Raw genomic sequence first — 18,106 nt, 5'->3', positions numbered from 1 at the left:
TTTTCAGCAAATCCATATGGAAATAATTTTTACATAATTAAAAAACCTTGGTCCTGACGGATTAACTTTATGTTGCATGAAAATGCTGTGAGATTCTGCTCTGAGCTACATTTCAATTCATGACAAATGAGAGGAATTCCCGACCATGAACTCCGTTTGTTTGTATGCTGGAGTTAGCACCAAGCACTGCATTGAACATCCAAAAGGAAAATGTAAAGTGCAGTAAAAATATGATTAGGCATGCACTTCGAACCTGGTGCAAGTTAGGTTGCTGAGAAAATCAATAGGGTGATTGTCCTCAAAACATAAAATCCTTGGTCCTCGGCCTTTGATCAAAATCAATAAGGTGAGACAGGGCAACAATCCCCTTGTTGGACTCGGAGAAATTTAAGCAAAAATGACAAGTGGCTCGTCTCCTGGGCCATCTCGAGTTTTTCAAAATCAATGACGCTATTGCTTTGGTTGACTACAGACTTCTACAGTAGCTTTCACATTAGATCGCATCAACTCTACAAGGCCTGATGACAAACGACAAAGCTGTTGAGTTTAAAGTCACAGGGGGCTGGATTTATTTCGCTTGGCTGGGGGGGAAGAGCATTGGGGACCAAAGTAAACTCATGACTAAAATATGAGGCATCGTGAATCATACGATGGAATAACTACAGTGATTCCGCACAGCCTGGGGCAGAAGGGATCAGCCTCAAAAAAGCATCCTGGCTTCAAAAATGCACGAAAAAAAACCAAAAATCACAATTCATTACTTCTGCATTACTGCTTCTTGTAGAGTTACACTAAAGCTACTTATAAAACAAATGGAAAGGAAAAACAGGGGATTTAAGTTGAGTTTCCCCGCGACCCTAGTGAGGATAAGCGGCGCAGAAAATGAATGGATTATTTGCTGTTCCTGTTTGTTTGTTTTTGGGGATTGTATGATAATGCATGAAACCATGTGGATATCTATCAAAATTTGATGGTGGTGTCATGCACAGCCTTCGGACTTGCTTTGCTTACCCTCCTTTAATTGCCAGTTTGAGAAAGACATGTCTTTGGGATGCTGCAGGTGGGCTGTATTACCATTAGTGGCCTTAATAAAGTGCTGACAGCTAGATCGCCAACTAGTTTATTTGCCATGTATAAGAATTCTTATATTTCATTGCCTTTTGTTGAACTTTGTCATGTTTTTTCTCTCTCAATTTTCCAGCCTAGAGATAAGATCTTAAGCCTGAGCCCAAACCGAAATTTAAGATGGGGTCGAGACAAAAATGTAAATCGGGCTTCTCGCTTGGTGCTTACCCGTCATTATTCCTAGTTTATTTTTCTTTGCGGAGGATCCGTGCGCACGACGGATTCCGTCCCCCTTTCGCACAAAGCATGGCGCGAAAGAGGGACAAGCCCGAAAACCCAGCTGCGTTGCGCAAAAGGAGCCCGCTCGAAAGGAAAATTAAGCTAAAAACAACAGCTGGATACATATTTTTTAAAAGGCAGTAAAATAGAAGCCCCCCACTCCCTCACAAATATAAAAATTCAGGTTTGCTTCGGGGCTTTGTCCCTCAAATGAAATCAATTTGTCAGACCTAGGATGGTTCAGGCTTCAATACCCACAGGCCGGGTCAGATATCTTTTAGGCCCAATTTTACATCTATCTCAGCCTTGCATTGGTTCATTCTTAAAAAAAAAAGGTGGGTTAAAATACCTGAATGTTTTTCTTATCCATTAGAGGATCGTTATCAAGCTCCCACACGGTTTGCTAACAAGATGATAATTTCCATCAACTGAATTGGAAGAGAAAAACCCCAAAACATGCATGATATACAGCTCTCGAGGACAGGGTTGGCCACCACTAGTCTAGGTTATTTTGTAAACAACAACCCAAAGAATAGGTCGTTTTGTGTAAAAGGACCAAATAATATGTGACAATGAACCCAATTATAAGGTTAGTCAATTTTTTTTTTACCCAAACTTGGGTTATTTTAATCCAAAATATTGGATATCGCCTCATTCGAAAATGGCATTACTGACAATTAGGGCTGCAACAACAAATCGATAAAATCAATTAAAATTGGTCATTAAAAGTGGTGGCAACTTATTTCCACACCAATTTGCTGTATAAAAACATCAAATTATTGCAAAAAAGTGCAGTGCATTTTCATTGAGGTTCTATAGGGTTGTACTAACACTTCGGTCTGGCAGAGGGCACACTAAGACTGTTTTCATAAAAGTATCTTTGAAAAAATATATAAAATCCTTTTTATTGAACATTGCATTATTCCAAACAAAATTGACATGAAACAGTCAAAGACTAACGTTAACAATTTTTGAGGGAACAGAAAGTGCTGAAGAGGAAAAAAAGAAATTAATGAATAAAATATAAAAAAAATAATGATGCCATCTTTATCTCAACACAAGGGGCAGATTGCTAAGAATATTATGTATCATTTCCAAGATCTTTTAGCAGATTAAAATGTTGCTACAAACAAAATCAAATGTATTGCTATTTTTTGTTTTTGTTTAGTATAAATCCAAATAAAATATGATATTTGGAAAAGGTGGCACGAAAAAGAATATCTTACATACTTGCAAGTGTATACAGTGTTCTTGTTTGCCCGCGTCCCTGCGTCCTAGACGCATCATTTTTGCTGGGGACGCATAGTGTAAAATCAAAGTGCGTCCCCTGGACGCAACTTTTTTCACACAAAATTGTAATTATTACCCGATTATTTTTTTTTGACAAAGATTTACCGCACTCCAAACTTTTCGTCAGGCAGATCCGCCATTGTTGTTTTGGTCTCGCGGTTTGAGTTTTTGTCTGCACGCTGATCTCGGCAAACGAGATGTTGTTGCTCCGAGATTACATCATTGTTGTGGTGCTTGTCGTCGAGTTAAGGTGAAAATCAACACAAAATTGGAAATTTCTTCGGTGTCAGTAATAAGTCGAAACATAATGCAGAAAGTTATAACAACGGCAATAATTCCGGCACGAAAAAACGGTGGAGAAATTCTTCAGAAGATCGCGAAGGCAAGGAAAAAACGTGCGTTGAAGCGAACGATTCGACGAAAGAAAATAAAAGAATACTCCTAGCAAGAAAAGGACTTTTCTGCCAAAATGGACTAAATTATATTCCTGGTTACGCTATGAGGGCGATGATAATGGAGGCTACATGTTCTGTGATGCGTGTACCCAGCGTGACAAAAAAAACTGGATTGCATAAATCATTTTGCAATACGAACTTTCAGAAAAGCACATTGGATCGGCACAACGACAATGAAAACCACAAATTAGCTATGGAAATTCTGTTGCTGCAGGAAGAGAGAGGCAAGTATGAACGAATACGACATCAAAAAGAAGACTTGGCCATGCTTTCACTGCTAAAGATAGTTAAGTGGATGGCAGTATTTTGGAAAATGTACAATATTGTGAACTGAAAAATCTGACGCGATAACTGCTTTGTATTACAATTAACTGTGATACATGCTGGTTTAAGATCAGGTAATTGTGTAATTTTGTAATTGTTATTCTGTGCAGTCCTTTGAAACATTTTTGTGATTAAGGGCTATATAAATAAATGTGACTTAACTTGATGATTAAAATTGAATGAAAATGTAGATTTATATAATTATTTAGCAACATTATTTTGTATAATTTACAATATTGTTGTGAACTGATAAATCTTGAAGAGATAACTGATTTGTATTACCAATAAACAGTGATGATTAAAACTGAATGAATATATAGATTTGTGTTACATATTTGTCGGCGATTTGCAATTTCAACCTCGATAACACTAAATTTTGGGGACCCATAGATCTCTGTTGGGACCCATAGATTTTTGAGCATGCGAGTCCCCGGGACCCATCACTTTTCAGAGGTAAAATGAACACTGTGTATAGCATACATTTGTATGTATTTTAGTTTATTTTGACAAACACTTGGATTTTTTTGTTTTAAATTATGTGATATTCTGTTGTTTTGAGTATTATTTTTCCATCAGTGAAAATCTTCAATATTTGAATAGAGGAGAAAATTAAAAAGGTGTTTCTTAAAAATCGGATTCATCTATCAATCGAAAAAAAAATCGACCGATTTATCAATTGATAAAATAATTGTTAGTTGCAGCCCTAAAGACAATAATAGTTTTTCGAGAAAAAGGCTTAAAACAGTTAAATCTGATGAATTTAGGAAACATGAACGAGAAAATACAGGTCAAAATGATATCGTGTGTGGTAATGGCCTTGCAGTACCTCAGTAAGCCAGTTATCGCACAAGTCAGTAGTTTAGGCCATTAGATGCCAATAGATGAATCTTAGAATATTAATAATAATAAGTAATGAAAAATATGAATAACAGAGACTGTCTTCATACTTCCCATGCATACATAAAAAAAAAAATCAACAAATAAGTAGTGCCATTTTTTTCCATAACGTTAACGGGAATACTTTATATCATATCAAATATGATGTAATGAATCTAAACCTTACTTGACATCCTTCCAGTCAGCTTTGAACTCATTTTTGAAAAGATTCAGTGTATGAATACATGGTGACCTGCATTGAGTTGTTCTAACAGGCGGGATGATTCGACGCGACTTGTTTGTAAACATCCACAGAGCTGCTGGGCCAAGACAATGTGAAAGAGAAAACATAATCCACTGCAGCAGGATCAAGTGGCAGCCTTGGGTAGTTTCTAAATATTTATTTGCTGCATTAACCTTTCGGCTTGAGCCTCAGTCGTGCGGCTGCCCTTTGCCAGCAGTTTGCGCAACACACTTGTGTATTTTTGGTTTTATCCACAGCACGGAGGCGCAGCTAGCCGCCAACACTTGGAGAGAGCATCAGAGACGTTTGCGGGGGTGAAGAACAGCATTTGAACCGAGGTGAGCTGAGATCTGCCTCATCAATTGCTAAAGGTGACCGGTGAGACCAGAGATTCACAGCAGTGATATCTGCTTTGCGTAATCACGTCAGTTGAGATAAAGCTCTTCAAAGTGCGATGGTGTCATCATGGCGTTCCGCAGGGGGCTTGCTCACCTCGGCCGCCGATGCAGTGTTCGAGGTACAGAAGCTCTACAGCCGAGAGATTGACAGAGCGGTGCACAGAATATTGATTTGGACCGGGCACGGGGTTGACGCACAAAGCTTAAAATTCACTGATTCACTCGGATTAAAGCTCGATTTGAGGAGTTCATTTTAGAAATCTCAATTTTAGCAATTAAATAAAAATTGCTTTCAGGATTTATATGTGAGACTTTTTTTGACATATTGTGTGCCTTAAGTTTTTTTTTTTAATTAAACGTTAATAATTTGGCTTGGCTCGAAAAAGCTTGAGAAACACTACATTGGGCACATTAGGCCAGAGGTTGGCAACCCAAAATGTTGAAAGAGCTTGATAAGGAAGGCAACATATTAAGGACGTTTGTGTCATGTTTGTGCTCCGCTAAAAAATATACGGAATAAATACAGTAAATAAAAAGTCTGAACAAAAACCGATGTGTGCCCTGCATTTCAGATCAGACTGAGATGTTGTTTTAGCATACAGCACAAGAAGTCCATCTATCGAACACATCATCGACGTTCAAGTCCATTAAAAGTTAATACTCAGTGCCTTTTTGCTTCCTCACCAAAAACGCCAGTCAAGTTAAACACCCAGAGGTTATGTCCCATTTAGCATTCTGTTTGCATCACTGTCACATTTAATCACACAGAAGCGCTCAGTGAGCGCGTGCATGAGCGGGTGCACGTGCATGCGTGTACGTGACAAGGGCGGCTTGCAATGTTTTATCATCTGTCAGATCTGTTTGTCTGCTCAAAAGGAAACATGCAATCATGCACTCATTACCTGTTTGGATTAGAAGGTATTAAGACAAAAAAAAACAGGCAGGTATAAGACACAGGCACACACCGTACCCCAAAACACACAAAAATATAGAAACCAACACGTCCTTGAAACGGTTTGTTTGAAGAATGAGCACAGCTCCACCTGGTGGTCACTTGCTGCATTAAAATTGCGGGAACAGCAAGGGAGGGTGACCTGGGGAGGAGCACTCACATTCGCAGAGACAAAATCGCACTGACCTGATGTTGAGTCCAGTCGATTCACCCAGGTTCTCCCATGCTTTAATCTTCTCTACCAACCTCTGTGGAGTACCAAAACATGTACACTCACATTATTTTATATTTTACTTCAATTTATAACAAAATCACAATGACATTGCAAAAAAAATAAATAATAATTAACTCGTTCAGGGACATAACGTATAAATACGTTTTCAGAAGCATTGTCCCAGAGTGCCAAAACGTAAAACTGTTTTTTGTGTTGTATTTTAAAACAAATAGCCTAAAAGCTTTGGCACTGCTGATCAGTATTAAGCATTTGGGAATGGTTACAGTATGATAAATCACCACTAGATGTCAGGAATGTTGTTGATACTATCTTTGTTCACACATCGAGGAGCCCCGACTTCATCATGTTGCTTTGCGTCCTTTATCCAGTGATTGAGAGGGTGTGGGCTCCGGTGACCGAAATCGTGTGATTATGTAACCGGAAACATTGGGTGCTGAAAAGTGCTAGCAAATTTCATGCATCGTTCATGCATTAATTCTGTGTTTTTGCAAGATAATTCTATTTTGTAAGCTTAGTGTCCTTGTGTTTATGGAAAGCATTGTTTATATATTGGAAGTATCACAAATGCAAAAAAGCACTAAAGTAAAGGTTCTGCTTGAATTGCATCCTTTCACAAAAAGCTGTTTCTCCCATAAGGTTTCTTAAAAAGGAGTATTTTCAAGAAACTTAGTCGTGATCAACTGTTGTTTATTAAACAAAGTAAAAGCTTGAAACATCAATATATCTAAAGGAAGATTGAGGGTTAAAACTTTCATTTTATAGGCTCTTTGCCTATATAGCTACAGAACTAAATTTTCTGTAGGCCATAAAAAATCGGGTCAAAATGGCATAAATTGGCTGGCACGTGCACTTCGCATTTGAGAGAAACGTCTGGCACTGAATGAGTTAACAAATATAGCAACTACACACTCTGAAAATGATCCAATCACAGAGCTAACTTTTTCATACCTCCTTATCTAGTTCTATGTTGACCAAATCTTCTCTGGTCTTGGCCATGCGCTCCAGCTTTCTCTTCAGTCCCTCCACCTCCTCTTTCAACAGGCCACAGTTTTCTCGGCTCTCTCTGTATTAAAAATGCAATCGACACAGACATGCCTCAAGATAACACATCATGTGATAATGGCAAATCCTTAAAATGTCCTGCTTTGCAACAGTGAACTCATTTTGTAACTTTGCAGAGTCGATCAGGCGAGTTTAGGCATCAGGATCTTGCAGCTCGAGAGCCGCATGTGGCTCTTTAGAGCTGCTCTAGTGGCTCCCAAGAGATTTTTCAGAAATGTTTAAAAATGGAAAAATATGGAGGATGTTTGTATTCTTCATGTGTTTTCTTTGGAATAAGTATTGAGTATTGGATGACAAATATCTCTTTCTTTCAATTAAAAAATACATTTTTAAAGCCTTTTTTTTGCAGCTTGACACATATTTGTTTTTGTTTGGGTTTTTTTGGTCAGTCATGGGTCTTTCAAAATTTGGAGTTTTTGACCTCTGGTCTCGTTTAAATTAGCAAGCATTTACACGGTAAGACAATGTTCCTCAACATTTTTTAAGCCAAAGCACACTTTTTTCATTGAAAAAATATCAAGACACATTTCCTGTAGAAAACATGTCTTTATGCCAGGAGGTGGAAACAGAAAATAAAACGTTCCTGTAAAATTTGCAGAAAATCCCAATCCAAGACGTACCCAAAATAAATTGAAGGCAGTTCCTGAACCGTTTGGAGAATACGGACGGTTTGGGTTTATTTTGAAAGGTAACACTTTGAAGTTCTGTCCTAAACTAAATAATCATGGCTAGTTCTATTAACATTGAGTAATCTAAGTCGGAACACAGATAAATAGAGGCTGTTTATTGTAGCCTGAATTTTATTTTGCAATCGAATGCCAACAGATGAGATTCGCATGGACATCTTAGCTGGAAAACAGGTGAAACAGTAGCTGAAGCCTTGCCTGGTACCTGGTAAAATTTGATCACAATCTGAAATACTAAACATTGTATTTTACACATTTTATTAATAGTAGGTCTAGGCGTTTTCCCAAAGTGGTAATTTGGAGACAACCAGTTTACAGCACCCAACCTTTTTATACTTTGTATCCTACTTTGGCCAAGATTTTGACTTTTGTAAAAGTTGTAAATGTTTGACTTCTCCTTCCAGAAGTCAAACAATGATTTTACACACTGGCACATAATAATCCTGCATAAACATGAATCATGAGTTGTTACGCACATTTGAATACAAGGCGTATATCTGCATATCGTTGATTTCAGATTTCATTGGCTAACCAATATGTCAATCCTCATTTTATTCGGTTACTATTGGCTAAAATTATTTAAAGTTAAAGGAGGTGACAATGAAAAGAAGAGTGCAATTTGCCAAGAGTGGTGCCAATCAAAAGGTCATAGGCTAACAGCCAAAATGGGAAACTTATTTGTTTGTTTTTAAAGGGGAGGTACGGAGCAAAACAAACTGCTTAAAACAAGGATTGTCAAACAATGCAGAAAAGCTTTTTGGCGTTTTTTTTATGTGTCTGCCTCTGCGGGGCAATTTGTCTTGAGAAATGTATGCCTCATGTATGCCCCTGAACAATTGGATTAGAAATTTACACATTTGTAGTATTTCAATTAAACTCTCTTCAGAAGGCAGAGCTGGTTTAAAAAGGTATGTATTTTAATTATTAAAATAAATATGGTCCGAAAGGTGTAAAGTAGTCCTGAAAATACTGGAAAAAGAATTACGATAAAAATCAATATTTTGATTGTGTTTTTCTGAAATAAAAATGTGATAATTTTGCAAAATCGCCCACCCCTAGGTGTGTATATTTTTCTCCACTCTACCATCCTCACATGGTACTGCCATTACTGCAACCTATCTGTATCTATGTGGTTAATAAAGTAGGTCGGACTCGGCCATAGGAAACCCTGACCTTAGGAAAATGTTTTCCTCTCGTAGGTGCTTGAGCTCCTTCTCCAGGTAGGGCACCCTGCTGGCTTCAGACTTGACAGTCTTTACAATGGCAAAGTCTTGCTCCTGGAGGGACAAACGCCTTTCCAATTCCTGGGGGGAAAATATGATACATGATTGGTTGTATTGTTTCTTACTTCATACCTGTGTGCGTGTCTTCACCTTGATCTTGATGAGGTGCTCAGAACACGATGACTGTGCCGCTTGGAGACTCTTGCACATCTCAGATAATTCCTGGTACTTCCTAGAAGAAGGATAGGAGCAGTCAAGTGAAGGCAACTTTGTTATTCCTGTGGTCATGTTTTGCTGTCATACCTGCGCTGTAAATCCAGCTTCTCCTGCAGTTCTTGGTTATCCAACTTCTTAGTAGAAATGACCGACTCCTGGTTTTGAAGCCTTTGTTTTAGCTCTCTGATCTCGTCTTTCAGGCAGATGACAGTCTGACAAAAAGCATCCACCCGTTTTCCAAAATTAACATGTTGTACAGGCTAGTGTAAACACAGCATTTTGATTGATATTTTGCTATTCTGCAAAATACGACTTTGTAATAGGGATGGGCAATAAATTGAATCAACTCAATTAAATATTCATTTTGAAAACAGACAAGTTGAAAATTTGCTTAACAAAGAGTAAGAGTTTAACCTGAATTACTCAAAGCTGATTATGTGTATTGATCAAGAGTTATCTATCTATCTACCTTGGTCATATCCCTCAAGAGGGGTGACCGACAGCAAGACATACACGTACAATAACAAAGAAAAGAAAAAGAAAAGAAATAGGGAAAAAATAGCAAAAAAACATACACAAAACCTCGGCACCTAAGTTGGTCATGCTTTCGTCCCTCCAGATAAAACGGGACATGAGAAAGCGGCCATGTCACTCGGGTCAGGGTGACACAACACACTTCTCTTCAACAGCAGGGCCCGACAGCTTTCACTTGTTTACCCCTGCCGCATCATACAGGTGCCCTGCCCATCCCTTAGAATGCATCCAAATATCCCACTATCCTTTTAAAACACCTCTCCACTCATACCTATCACCAATATAATCAATAGTTACCCAGTAAAAAGGGTGTCAATAAGCAAGTTATAGGCACAAGCTACAAGTATTATTTTTTTAAATTTAAGTTTGTGTTCAACAGATTTGAACTAAATTATTCGTAGCGGAAAATATTGCTCAGGAAGGGTCTCTTATCAATAAAATTTGCTTAAAACAACACATTTTGTAGGGGTTATTGGTAAAGAAATTACGATTGTAATCACCCAGACTGACCGATAAAATCCAAGATTCAACTGTTTTTTTTTTAAATCAAGCTGTACTCGACGCAAAGAGGGACGGCCAAAGAGAAAGTAAACAAACCATGCCGGCCTTTTACTTTTTGACTCATATCATAAAAATAAATTCAGCGCTTGGATTAATACGGTCAAAAACACAGAATATCATTGAGAATTTATATTAGTTGACTTACACTATGAGACGTTTTGTAGGGCGGGTCAATACACAGATCCTTCCTTTGTCACCAACAGTTTTTAGATTATTATTTTTCAAATATTATTAAAAAAAGAAACCTAGAAATAGCATGATATACCAAAATGTATGTGTTGGCGTGAATCAATCTTTTTATACCCGTTTTCTGACACCATTTAGTGTTTTTTATGTGAGTGTTGTTTTGCGAGGAGGCTCAACGCTCGGGTCAAACTTTAAACCTCAATTATTGTGGCTAATTGATATTTGGTAGATAGATAGATGGAAAGAAATGATATTTGTATTGGAAAAAACAACAACAAAAAACTATTTCCATTGTAAAATCTTATGAGTCAGTTATATCCTTGGATCGCACGCCAGTATTCAAGTGTTGCTTTTGTTCTACATGACTGGGTACAATTATTTTTTTTGCTGATTTTGCTAAGATTCGATCTGCAACCTCAGTGGAAATGTTTAAATCTAAGCTTAAAACACACTTATATTCTATAGCATATGAATAACCTATATATTATGTTGACAATATCTTTGTATTATTTGCCCTCATGTAGGTTCTAGATCAGGGGATGGTGTAATAATAGTCTCTGGTTTTCTAATAATCTGTGGTCTGTGCAGCCCTTTGAGACTCTGAGATTAAGGGCTATACAAATAAACATGACTTGACTTGCTGTTGCTTTTTTCCTCTAAAAATCCCATGTCATTTTTGATTTTTGATGGCAAAACATTTGTAAAATTGATAAAAACAAACAAAAGAAGCTGATCCAACAAATTATAGTATAACATCTTGTGTGATGTATCTTCTAACTTTTGACATGAATTACTCAGGCCAGTTTCGGCATTAGTGTATAAGCTTTAGAATGGGCACCACCCGAGTAGTCCACTGACTGGTTCAGAATATATAAAAAGGGTCATCGTGTTTTTAAGGAAATTTTATTGTGGTTGACTGAGCATAATTTAACATCTAAAAATTAAAGGCTGGTAATAACATAGTAACAACATACATATAACATGTTACCAGCTCAGTAGCCTAGATGGTAAGGCGCCCGCTTTGAGACTGGGAGGTCGGTGGTTCGCGCCCCGGCCGAGTCATTCCTAAGACTTAAAAAGTGGTCGGCGGCGCCCTCTGTTGGCTGCGGCTGCATCGGCTCGCTACAACGGGTCAGGTGCAATCGACATTTCGTTCTGTGTACATTGTTACACAGAATGACAATACAAGGAAATTATTATTATTATTATTATTATTGTTATAGTAATGCAAAACAAACTGGTAGCCTTCTGCGCTAATGAGTAACAATAAAAATGGCACTCAGCTTCAAAAAGGTTGGCGACCCCTGCTCTACAACAATGACTGAGTCGTGGAAAGTACCAAGAATGATATCGCTTTTGAGAATTAGTCCACACATTTCTGATGCCAATTGTTGCGAAATTTTCTATTTGAGTGAAGTAATCCCGAGTAAAGCTTGGGTAGTGAACTTTTAGCTGTGCTTTATTAAGTGCGGAAGTATTGGACGTGTTTTTAGCACGTGTCAACAGTGTACCTCGTCCGCGGTGTTGAGTCTGACATCTCGTTCATCAAGCTTCTTGCGGAGGTTCTCCAGGCTGTTGTTTAGTTCCCGGTTGGCGTCCACTTGCTCTGCCAGCTTTTTTACGGCTTCTGTCTCTCGCTCCTCTGATTTCTTTAGCCGTGTTGTCATTTCACTGTTCTCCTCCTCCAGTTGCTACTCACACAAAATCGATGAGAAAGTTTTTACATTGACGATAACCCAAAACCAGAAATTCTTATGAAATGTTTGTATCCATTAGGACACCTGCGAGTAAAGAAATAAGAATTCAGTTTACAACACGGTTTCTGTAAAATTGTAGATTGTGCGATTTATTCTGTTTAGTTTTAATTAAAAACTCTGAATGAATCATGAAAAACAGATTTGTGTGATTAACACAAATGTGTACAATAGATGATTTAATTCATTTAATAATTTAGGGGGGTTAATTTTGAATTCAAAATAAGAAATAAACGTTTTTTAATTTTATCATTGATTTAGACTGATCATTCAAAAAGTATAAGCATATTATAAGTAAACTCCATGAATAACACAAACAACAGGGTTAACATGTATTTTTTAGCTTTAGTAAATTCGGTTTTGTCTGAACTACAATTCAACAAAATCCAACAAACAAAGTGGAACCCTTTCATGAGTGAAATTACAAAGTGTAGAAAAAGCATCACAAAATAAGAAAACAAATCTTAGCTCCAATCATATATACAATGTGGCAATTATTTTTACTTTCCATGCTAATAATGTGCTTTTAAAATAAAAACATAATCCACCATGAATTTAAAAATATCCTGTTTCTGATTTAAAGAAAATCTTCGAACGAAAAAAAAAACTGATGATAAATGTAACGGTATAGTTAATCTGTTTAATCATAACTCTGATTATTTCTGTCCCCAAAATTTGATCGATCTGATTTAACCTTTAGGGTGGACGCTGTGTCACTGGCACTTTTTTCCAGCTCCAAGCGAATACGTTTGTGGCTCAGCTCCATCTGCTTCTTCTCCTGGTCCAGCTTGAGGTAGCGACTGTGTGACTGGACTTTTTCAGCAGTTTCCAACAACTAAACAGGAATATACGTGTCATGATGGAAAAAACCTGTAGTGTACGACATGCTGTATACACGTAAGCCACAGCTTTGGTAACTCTGCCTTACCTCCATGCTGCGTTTGAACTTGCTCTGTAGGTTGGAACTATCGTCCGTCGAGCCGCCGGGCTGCTGGGGCGAACGCATGGTGCTGCTGATGAAGGAGTTGAAGGACTTCAGGGTGGTAAACAGTGCGGTGTTGTCTTCACAATCCATTGCATGAGTCCCTGCAAGGTTGACATTTAACATCACAAATGAGACTTGGACGTATTTTTCCTTGCCCACATCCTTTCTTGTGATCTTTACTTCAACCCAGACGAAAAATTCAAAAGCACAGTATTTTGTTTTTTTTTAAAGTCCTTTTTTAGTAAAACAGAATTGGTAGATTGTGTGCACTTCGTCTTTTTAACTCATAGTGTAGAAAACCATAATGTATGTTTTGTCGAAAATTGACGTAGCAACTGGCAAACGTGTGGAAATGATTTTTTCTGGCAATTGGTCGTAGTGATCTTGAACGTTTTCTCTTCAAGGTAAAGAAATAGCTGGATGCAAGCACTGAAGCATTCTTTTATGATTTAGAGGATCACTTTAAAGCAGGGATCGTGAACCTTTTTGTCCCAAAGAGCCATGAAAGCAGACATTTTTTGAGGGAGCTACACCATGTGTTTGAAGACAAAATTAGAATAAATGACGCAGTGGTTAGCGTGTTTGCGGCACAGTTCTGAGGTCATGAGATCGAACCTCCTGTGTGGAGTTTGCATGTTCTTCCCGTGCTTGCGTGGGTTTCGTCCGGGCACTTCGGTTTCCTCCCACGTTCCAAAAAAAAAAAATGCATTTCAGGTTAATTGGCATGTCCAGATTGTCCCTAGGTGTGAATGAGCGAATTGTCTGTCCCTGTGTGCTCTGCGATTGGCTGGCAACCAGTTCGGGGTGTCCCCTGCCCACTGCCCGAAGATAGCTGGGATGGGCTTCAGCACCCCCGTGACCCTACTGAGGATAAGCGGTGCAGATAATGGATGGATGGATGGACGGATAAAATAAATGACAAAAAAAAAAAAAAAGCCGACTGTTTATCAGATTTTATTTTAAAATGTGATGTTTGATGTTGATCAAATCAATTAAATAATAATGCCGGAACCTGTGTCTCATATTAATATTAACACTGTACACCACTTAAAATGTGTCTACCTCCCGCAGTGTTGAGGCTCATTTTGACTGTCATTTTTGTTCCTGAATAAGGTTCAAAACAAAGTGCAAGCTCCGGTTTCCTCCCACATTCCAAAAACATGCATTTCAGGTGAATTGGCCGGTCCAAATTGTCCCTAGGTGTGAATGAGCGAATGAGTTGTCTGTCCCTGTGTGCCCTGCGATTGGCTGGCAACCAGTTCAGGGTGTCCCCTGCCCACTGCCCGGAGATGGCTGAGATGGGCTCCAGCCCCCCCGCGACCCTAATGAGGATAAGCGGTACGGCTAATGAGATGAGATGAGGTCCAGCTCAGAAGGCGTTGAGAGAGGAGGAGTAAGGAAGTGCTTGTAAATATATAGCTCCGCCCATTCCTACCGCTCACCCAGTCAAATTGTTCTGGATGCTTGGCTGACGTTTTTAGGTGTTTACAGTTTGTTATGAGAGATTTCATCATAAAGTGTCACAACAGTGAACATTAATTGTTCAGATTACAGATACAGGATTCTATAGCGACGTAAAGCCAAAATAGGGTCTGTTTGTGCAACACCTTGAACGTAAACTGAAATTAACACTGCGGGACCAAATCGATATTTCAGTGATGTCTCGGCTTCGCAAATGCTAAAATCAGCGAAATAATGCAATGGAACATTATATCCTCGCCCATTACAGATGAATTTTGCAAATCATATTTGCATATGTTATAGGTCTCCGACAAATGTACTCATGAAAGAGTATATGGCTCGCGAGCCATCGGTTCACGACCCCTGCCTTAGAGCGTGCACAAGTACTGTACACGAGAGCAAGCGATTAGAATTATGTTTACGATTTATGGTCATTTCATTACGTAGAACTACGAAGGGCTTTGTTTACGCGCAGCGTTTAAGGTTGTGCTTTTCATTAGGTAAAATCCGACTTTCACGTGACGCTCTTGTTAACAAATATTGCATAAGGCAGATTTATAAAAATGTGGCCATTAAAATATTTTACGTACCTTTTACTGTGCGACCTGTCTGTGTCGTTTATTAAATGTTTTTTTTTGTGGTTGGTTAATAAGTTATCTTGGCGGTTAGGCTGCAGCCGAGGTTCATGTAAGCGCGGAAAGTACGTACTTCCTGTTTGGCCCGATCAAACTGTCGCGAGAGTTGAGGACAAAAAAATATATTCTTACAAATGACTTGGAATATGAGAAAATTGAAGCTGCGTATAAATGTTCTTCAAATTTTAATATTCTGAGCATTTATATTTTAGGTGTAATCATTTTCAAAACTATTGTGGGGAAACGTTTCAGGTGCCCAAAACGAGACCTTCATGACGCAAAAATAACTCATTCTTCTTTTTTAATGGACACTGTATTATTTAGCGTTGCCTGGTGGTTAAGAAAACTTGATTTAAAAACAAAAATAATATTAATTTTAATAATAATCAAAAACATATGACTTATTATGTAAGCATGCATTATTTAAAATACTTGATATAAGTATTTGATATAAGTTAATTTATAAATTCCCCCATGTTGAGGTTTTGAGTTTTTCCTTGCAGGCATGTCGGTTTCAGATCAGGGGGTGGTGTAATTGTGGCTTGTGCAGTCCTCTGAGACAGTTTGTGATTACAGATAAATGTGACTTGACTCAACCAAGCGGGAGCTGAAATGATTGGCAGTCATCCTGCTGCCAATGTTGCCCTCAAAAACCTAAAAAAAACCCGGTTTATTTTCTTTCTTTTAAACATAATTTATATTGTTCTTTTTTTTCACAAAAAAGGGGAAAAAATAAAACGTAGTAAAAGTGTTCCACTGTAATATCATTTTTGTTCATTCTGAGTGTAATTTTTTACTTTTATTTTGTACTTTTTCTTATCTTGTTTTCTTTTCCTTTTTAATTCCTACTATTTTTCTTTCTTTTATTTCCTTTTTCCTGATTTTCTCCCCCTTTCTCTTTTTTTTTACACGTCCATACAAAAAAAATCAATTGCAATGTTGCGTTAAGCTTAGAACCAAACTGCACGCGCAATCCAAAATACACGAAAATATAAATAAATAAATATGTCAGGGGAAACAGATAAGTTACATAAAATACCAAAATGTTTTCAAATATTAGTTTTAATGGCTTTTTGGTTGTGTAAAAGCTTTATGAACAAAATGTATTGTTTTACTTTACATTGAAAGGCAATGAAATTGATTTTTTTCTACCCTTAAATCTGCACTCTAGGTTTAGGTTTAGATTTGAACAAATTTATTGACACTAATAACAGCAAACAAACAATGTGAGGTTTGAACAACCCCTCTCGACAATCTTAACAGCAATCAAGCATATTCACAATTTTGTTATGTCTGACAATATGACGTTTTAACATTTTTTTCTGACATTTTTAACATCTTTGTTAGTGTCAAAAGATCTGTCCAGGCCAAAGTCCTGCGATTGTTTTTTGGTCTGAACAAATCCATTGACACCAACAGCAGCAAACAAACAATGTGAGGTTCAAACAACCCCTCTCGACAATCTCAACAGCAATCAAGCATATTCACAATTTTGTTATATCTGACAATATGACGTTTTAACAATTTTTCCTGACATTTTCAACCTCAATTAAGCAATTTAGTTATATCATATCCCAACAATATGAGTTATTATCGACACTTTTAACATTCACAATTGGAAATATAGAACGTTGCTATAATGATGACCCATCCATCCATCCATTACCTGCACCACTTATCCTCAGTAGGGTCGCGGGGGCGCTGGAGCCCATCCCAGCTATCATCGGGCAGTGGGCAGGGGACACCTTGAACTGGTTGCCATCCAATCGCCTGATGATAAGATTGACAAAGGTTTCTTTGGCTTAATTTTTGTGTCACTGAGCTGTATATTCGAAGAACAATGTCCTCCCAAGATACTTTGAACCCATTTTAAATTTTGTCAGCAATAAACTGCCAAAATAAAGGACTTACAGTTTCAAGGTCAGCAGAACATTATGTACATTTAACATCAATATCTTAACAGTTTCACAAGATTCACGTTTGAGGGTTAAATCCTATGAATTACTTTGAATGGAATTTCTCTCACTTTGTTTCCCAAAAGTGGTGTCCAAAACCTGAAATTTTGCTACTCCCTTTTGCTACCATCTCCTGGCTAAAAGTCATGATCCGAACTTCAGTCAGCTCATCTCTCAAGTACTAATAAACTCTTCTTTTTTCATCTTATTTGGGTTGGTGTTTGGACTGTATTTGAAAGATGCCTTTTCTTACTCTTACCATTTTCAGGCTACACTAACAAAAAAACCTGGAACACTCTTTAAATCACTCTAATCCTCTCGCTTTCCTGCTTTCTAATGTGTTTCAAGTCCCGAAACAGCGGTGCTAAAAGTAAGATTAAAGGCAGATAGGAGCTGTGTGAAAAAAATTATAAAGGCTCTTTGAACTCAGTTAAGCATTGTTAACACATACATAATAGAGTATATTCTACTTTCAACTTTTAAAAGACACCTTTAACGATGCATCCCACATTGAACAAAAACCATTTTATTCCTAGTCAATTATTTGAACACATTTCTTTCAAAGAGACATCAATGGAACAGTCACAAATACCTCATACAGTGCATGAAAAGTATTCTGCTTTATTAACGCTCATCCAATTTTCGTGGGGGTGCTGGAGCCCATCCCAGCCATCCCCGGGCAATGGGCAAGGAACACCCTGAGCTGGTTGGCAGCCAGTCACAGGGCACA

At 37.9% G+C, this 18,106-nt stretch overlaps 1 protein-coding gene across 1 annotated transcript in view; it reads right to left on the bottom strand.

Moving 5' to 3' along the window:
- The window catches only part of mad1l1 (mitotic arrest deficient 1 like 1), a 77,416-nt gene extending 61,900 nt beyond the window's left edge, over positions 1 to 15,516 (bottom strand). The window contains exons 1-9 of the mRNA XM_088342262.1: positions 15,377 to 15,516; positions 13,269 to 13,426; positions 13,035 to 13,175; positions 12,098 to 12,277; positions 9,393 to 9,517; positions 9,240 to 9,321; positions 9,040 to 9,170; positions 7,067 to 7,181; positions 6,070 to 6,131 (exon numbers count right to left, since the gene is read on the bottom strand). Of these exons, the coding sequence (XP_088198388.1) occupies positions 6,070 to 6,131; positions 7,067 to 7,181; positions 9,040 to 9,170; positions 9,240 to 9,321; positions 9,393 to 9,517; positions 12,098 to 12,277; positions 13,035 to 13,175; positions 13,269 to 13,415 (983 nt within the window). The 5' untranslated portion in view covers positions 13,416 to 13,426; positions 15,377 to 15,516. The remainder of the gene's footprint in view (positions 1 to 6,069; positions 6,132 to 7,066; positions 7,182 to 9,039; positions 9,171 to 9,239; positions 9,322 to 9,392; positions 9,518 to 12,097; positions 12,278 to 13,034; positions 13,176 to 13,268; positions 13,427 to 15,376) is intronic.
- Between the last annotated feature and the right edge of the window lie 2,590 nt (positions 15,517 to 18,106).

Source organism: Urocampus carinirostris, chromosome 8, assembly GCF_059441175.1.
Source record: "Urocampus carinirostris isolate Australia breed hairy pipefish chromosome 8, RoL_Ucar_1.0, whole genome shotgun sequence".
Classification (NCBI taxonomy): domain Eukaryota; kingdom Metazoa; phylum Chordata; class Actinopteri; order Syngnathiformes; family Syngnathidae; genus Urocampus; species Urocampus carinirostris.
This window is presented reverse-complemented; position numbering and strand designations above follow the sequence as displayed.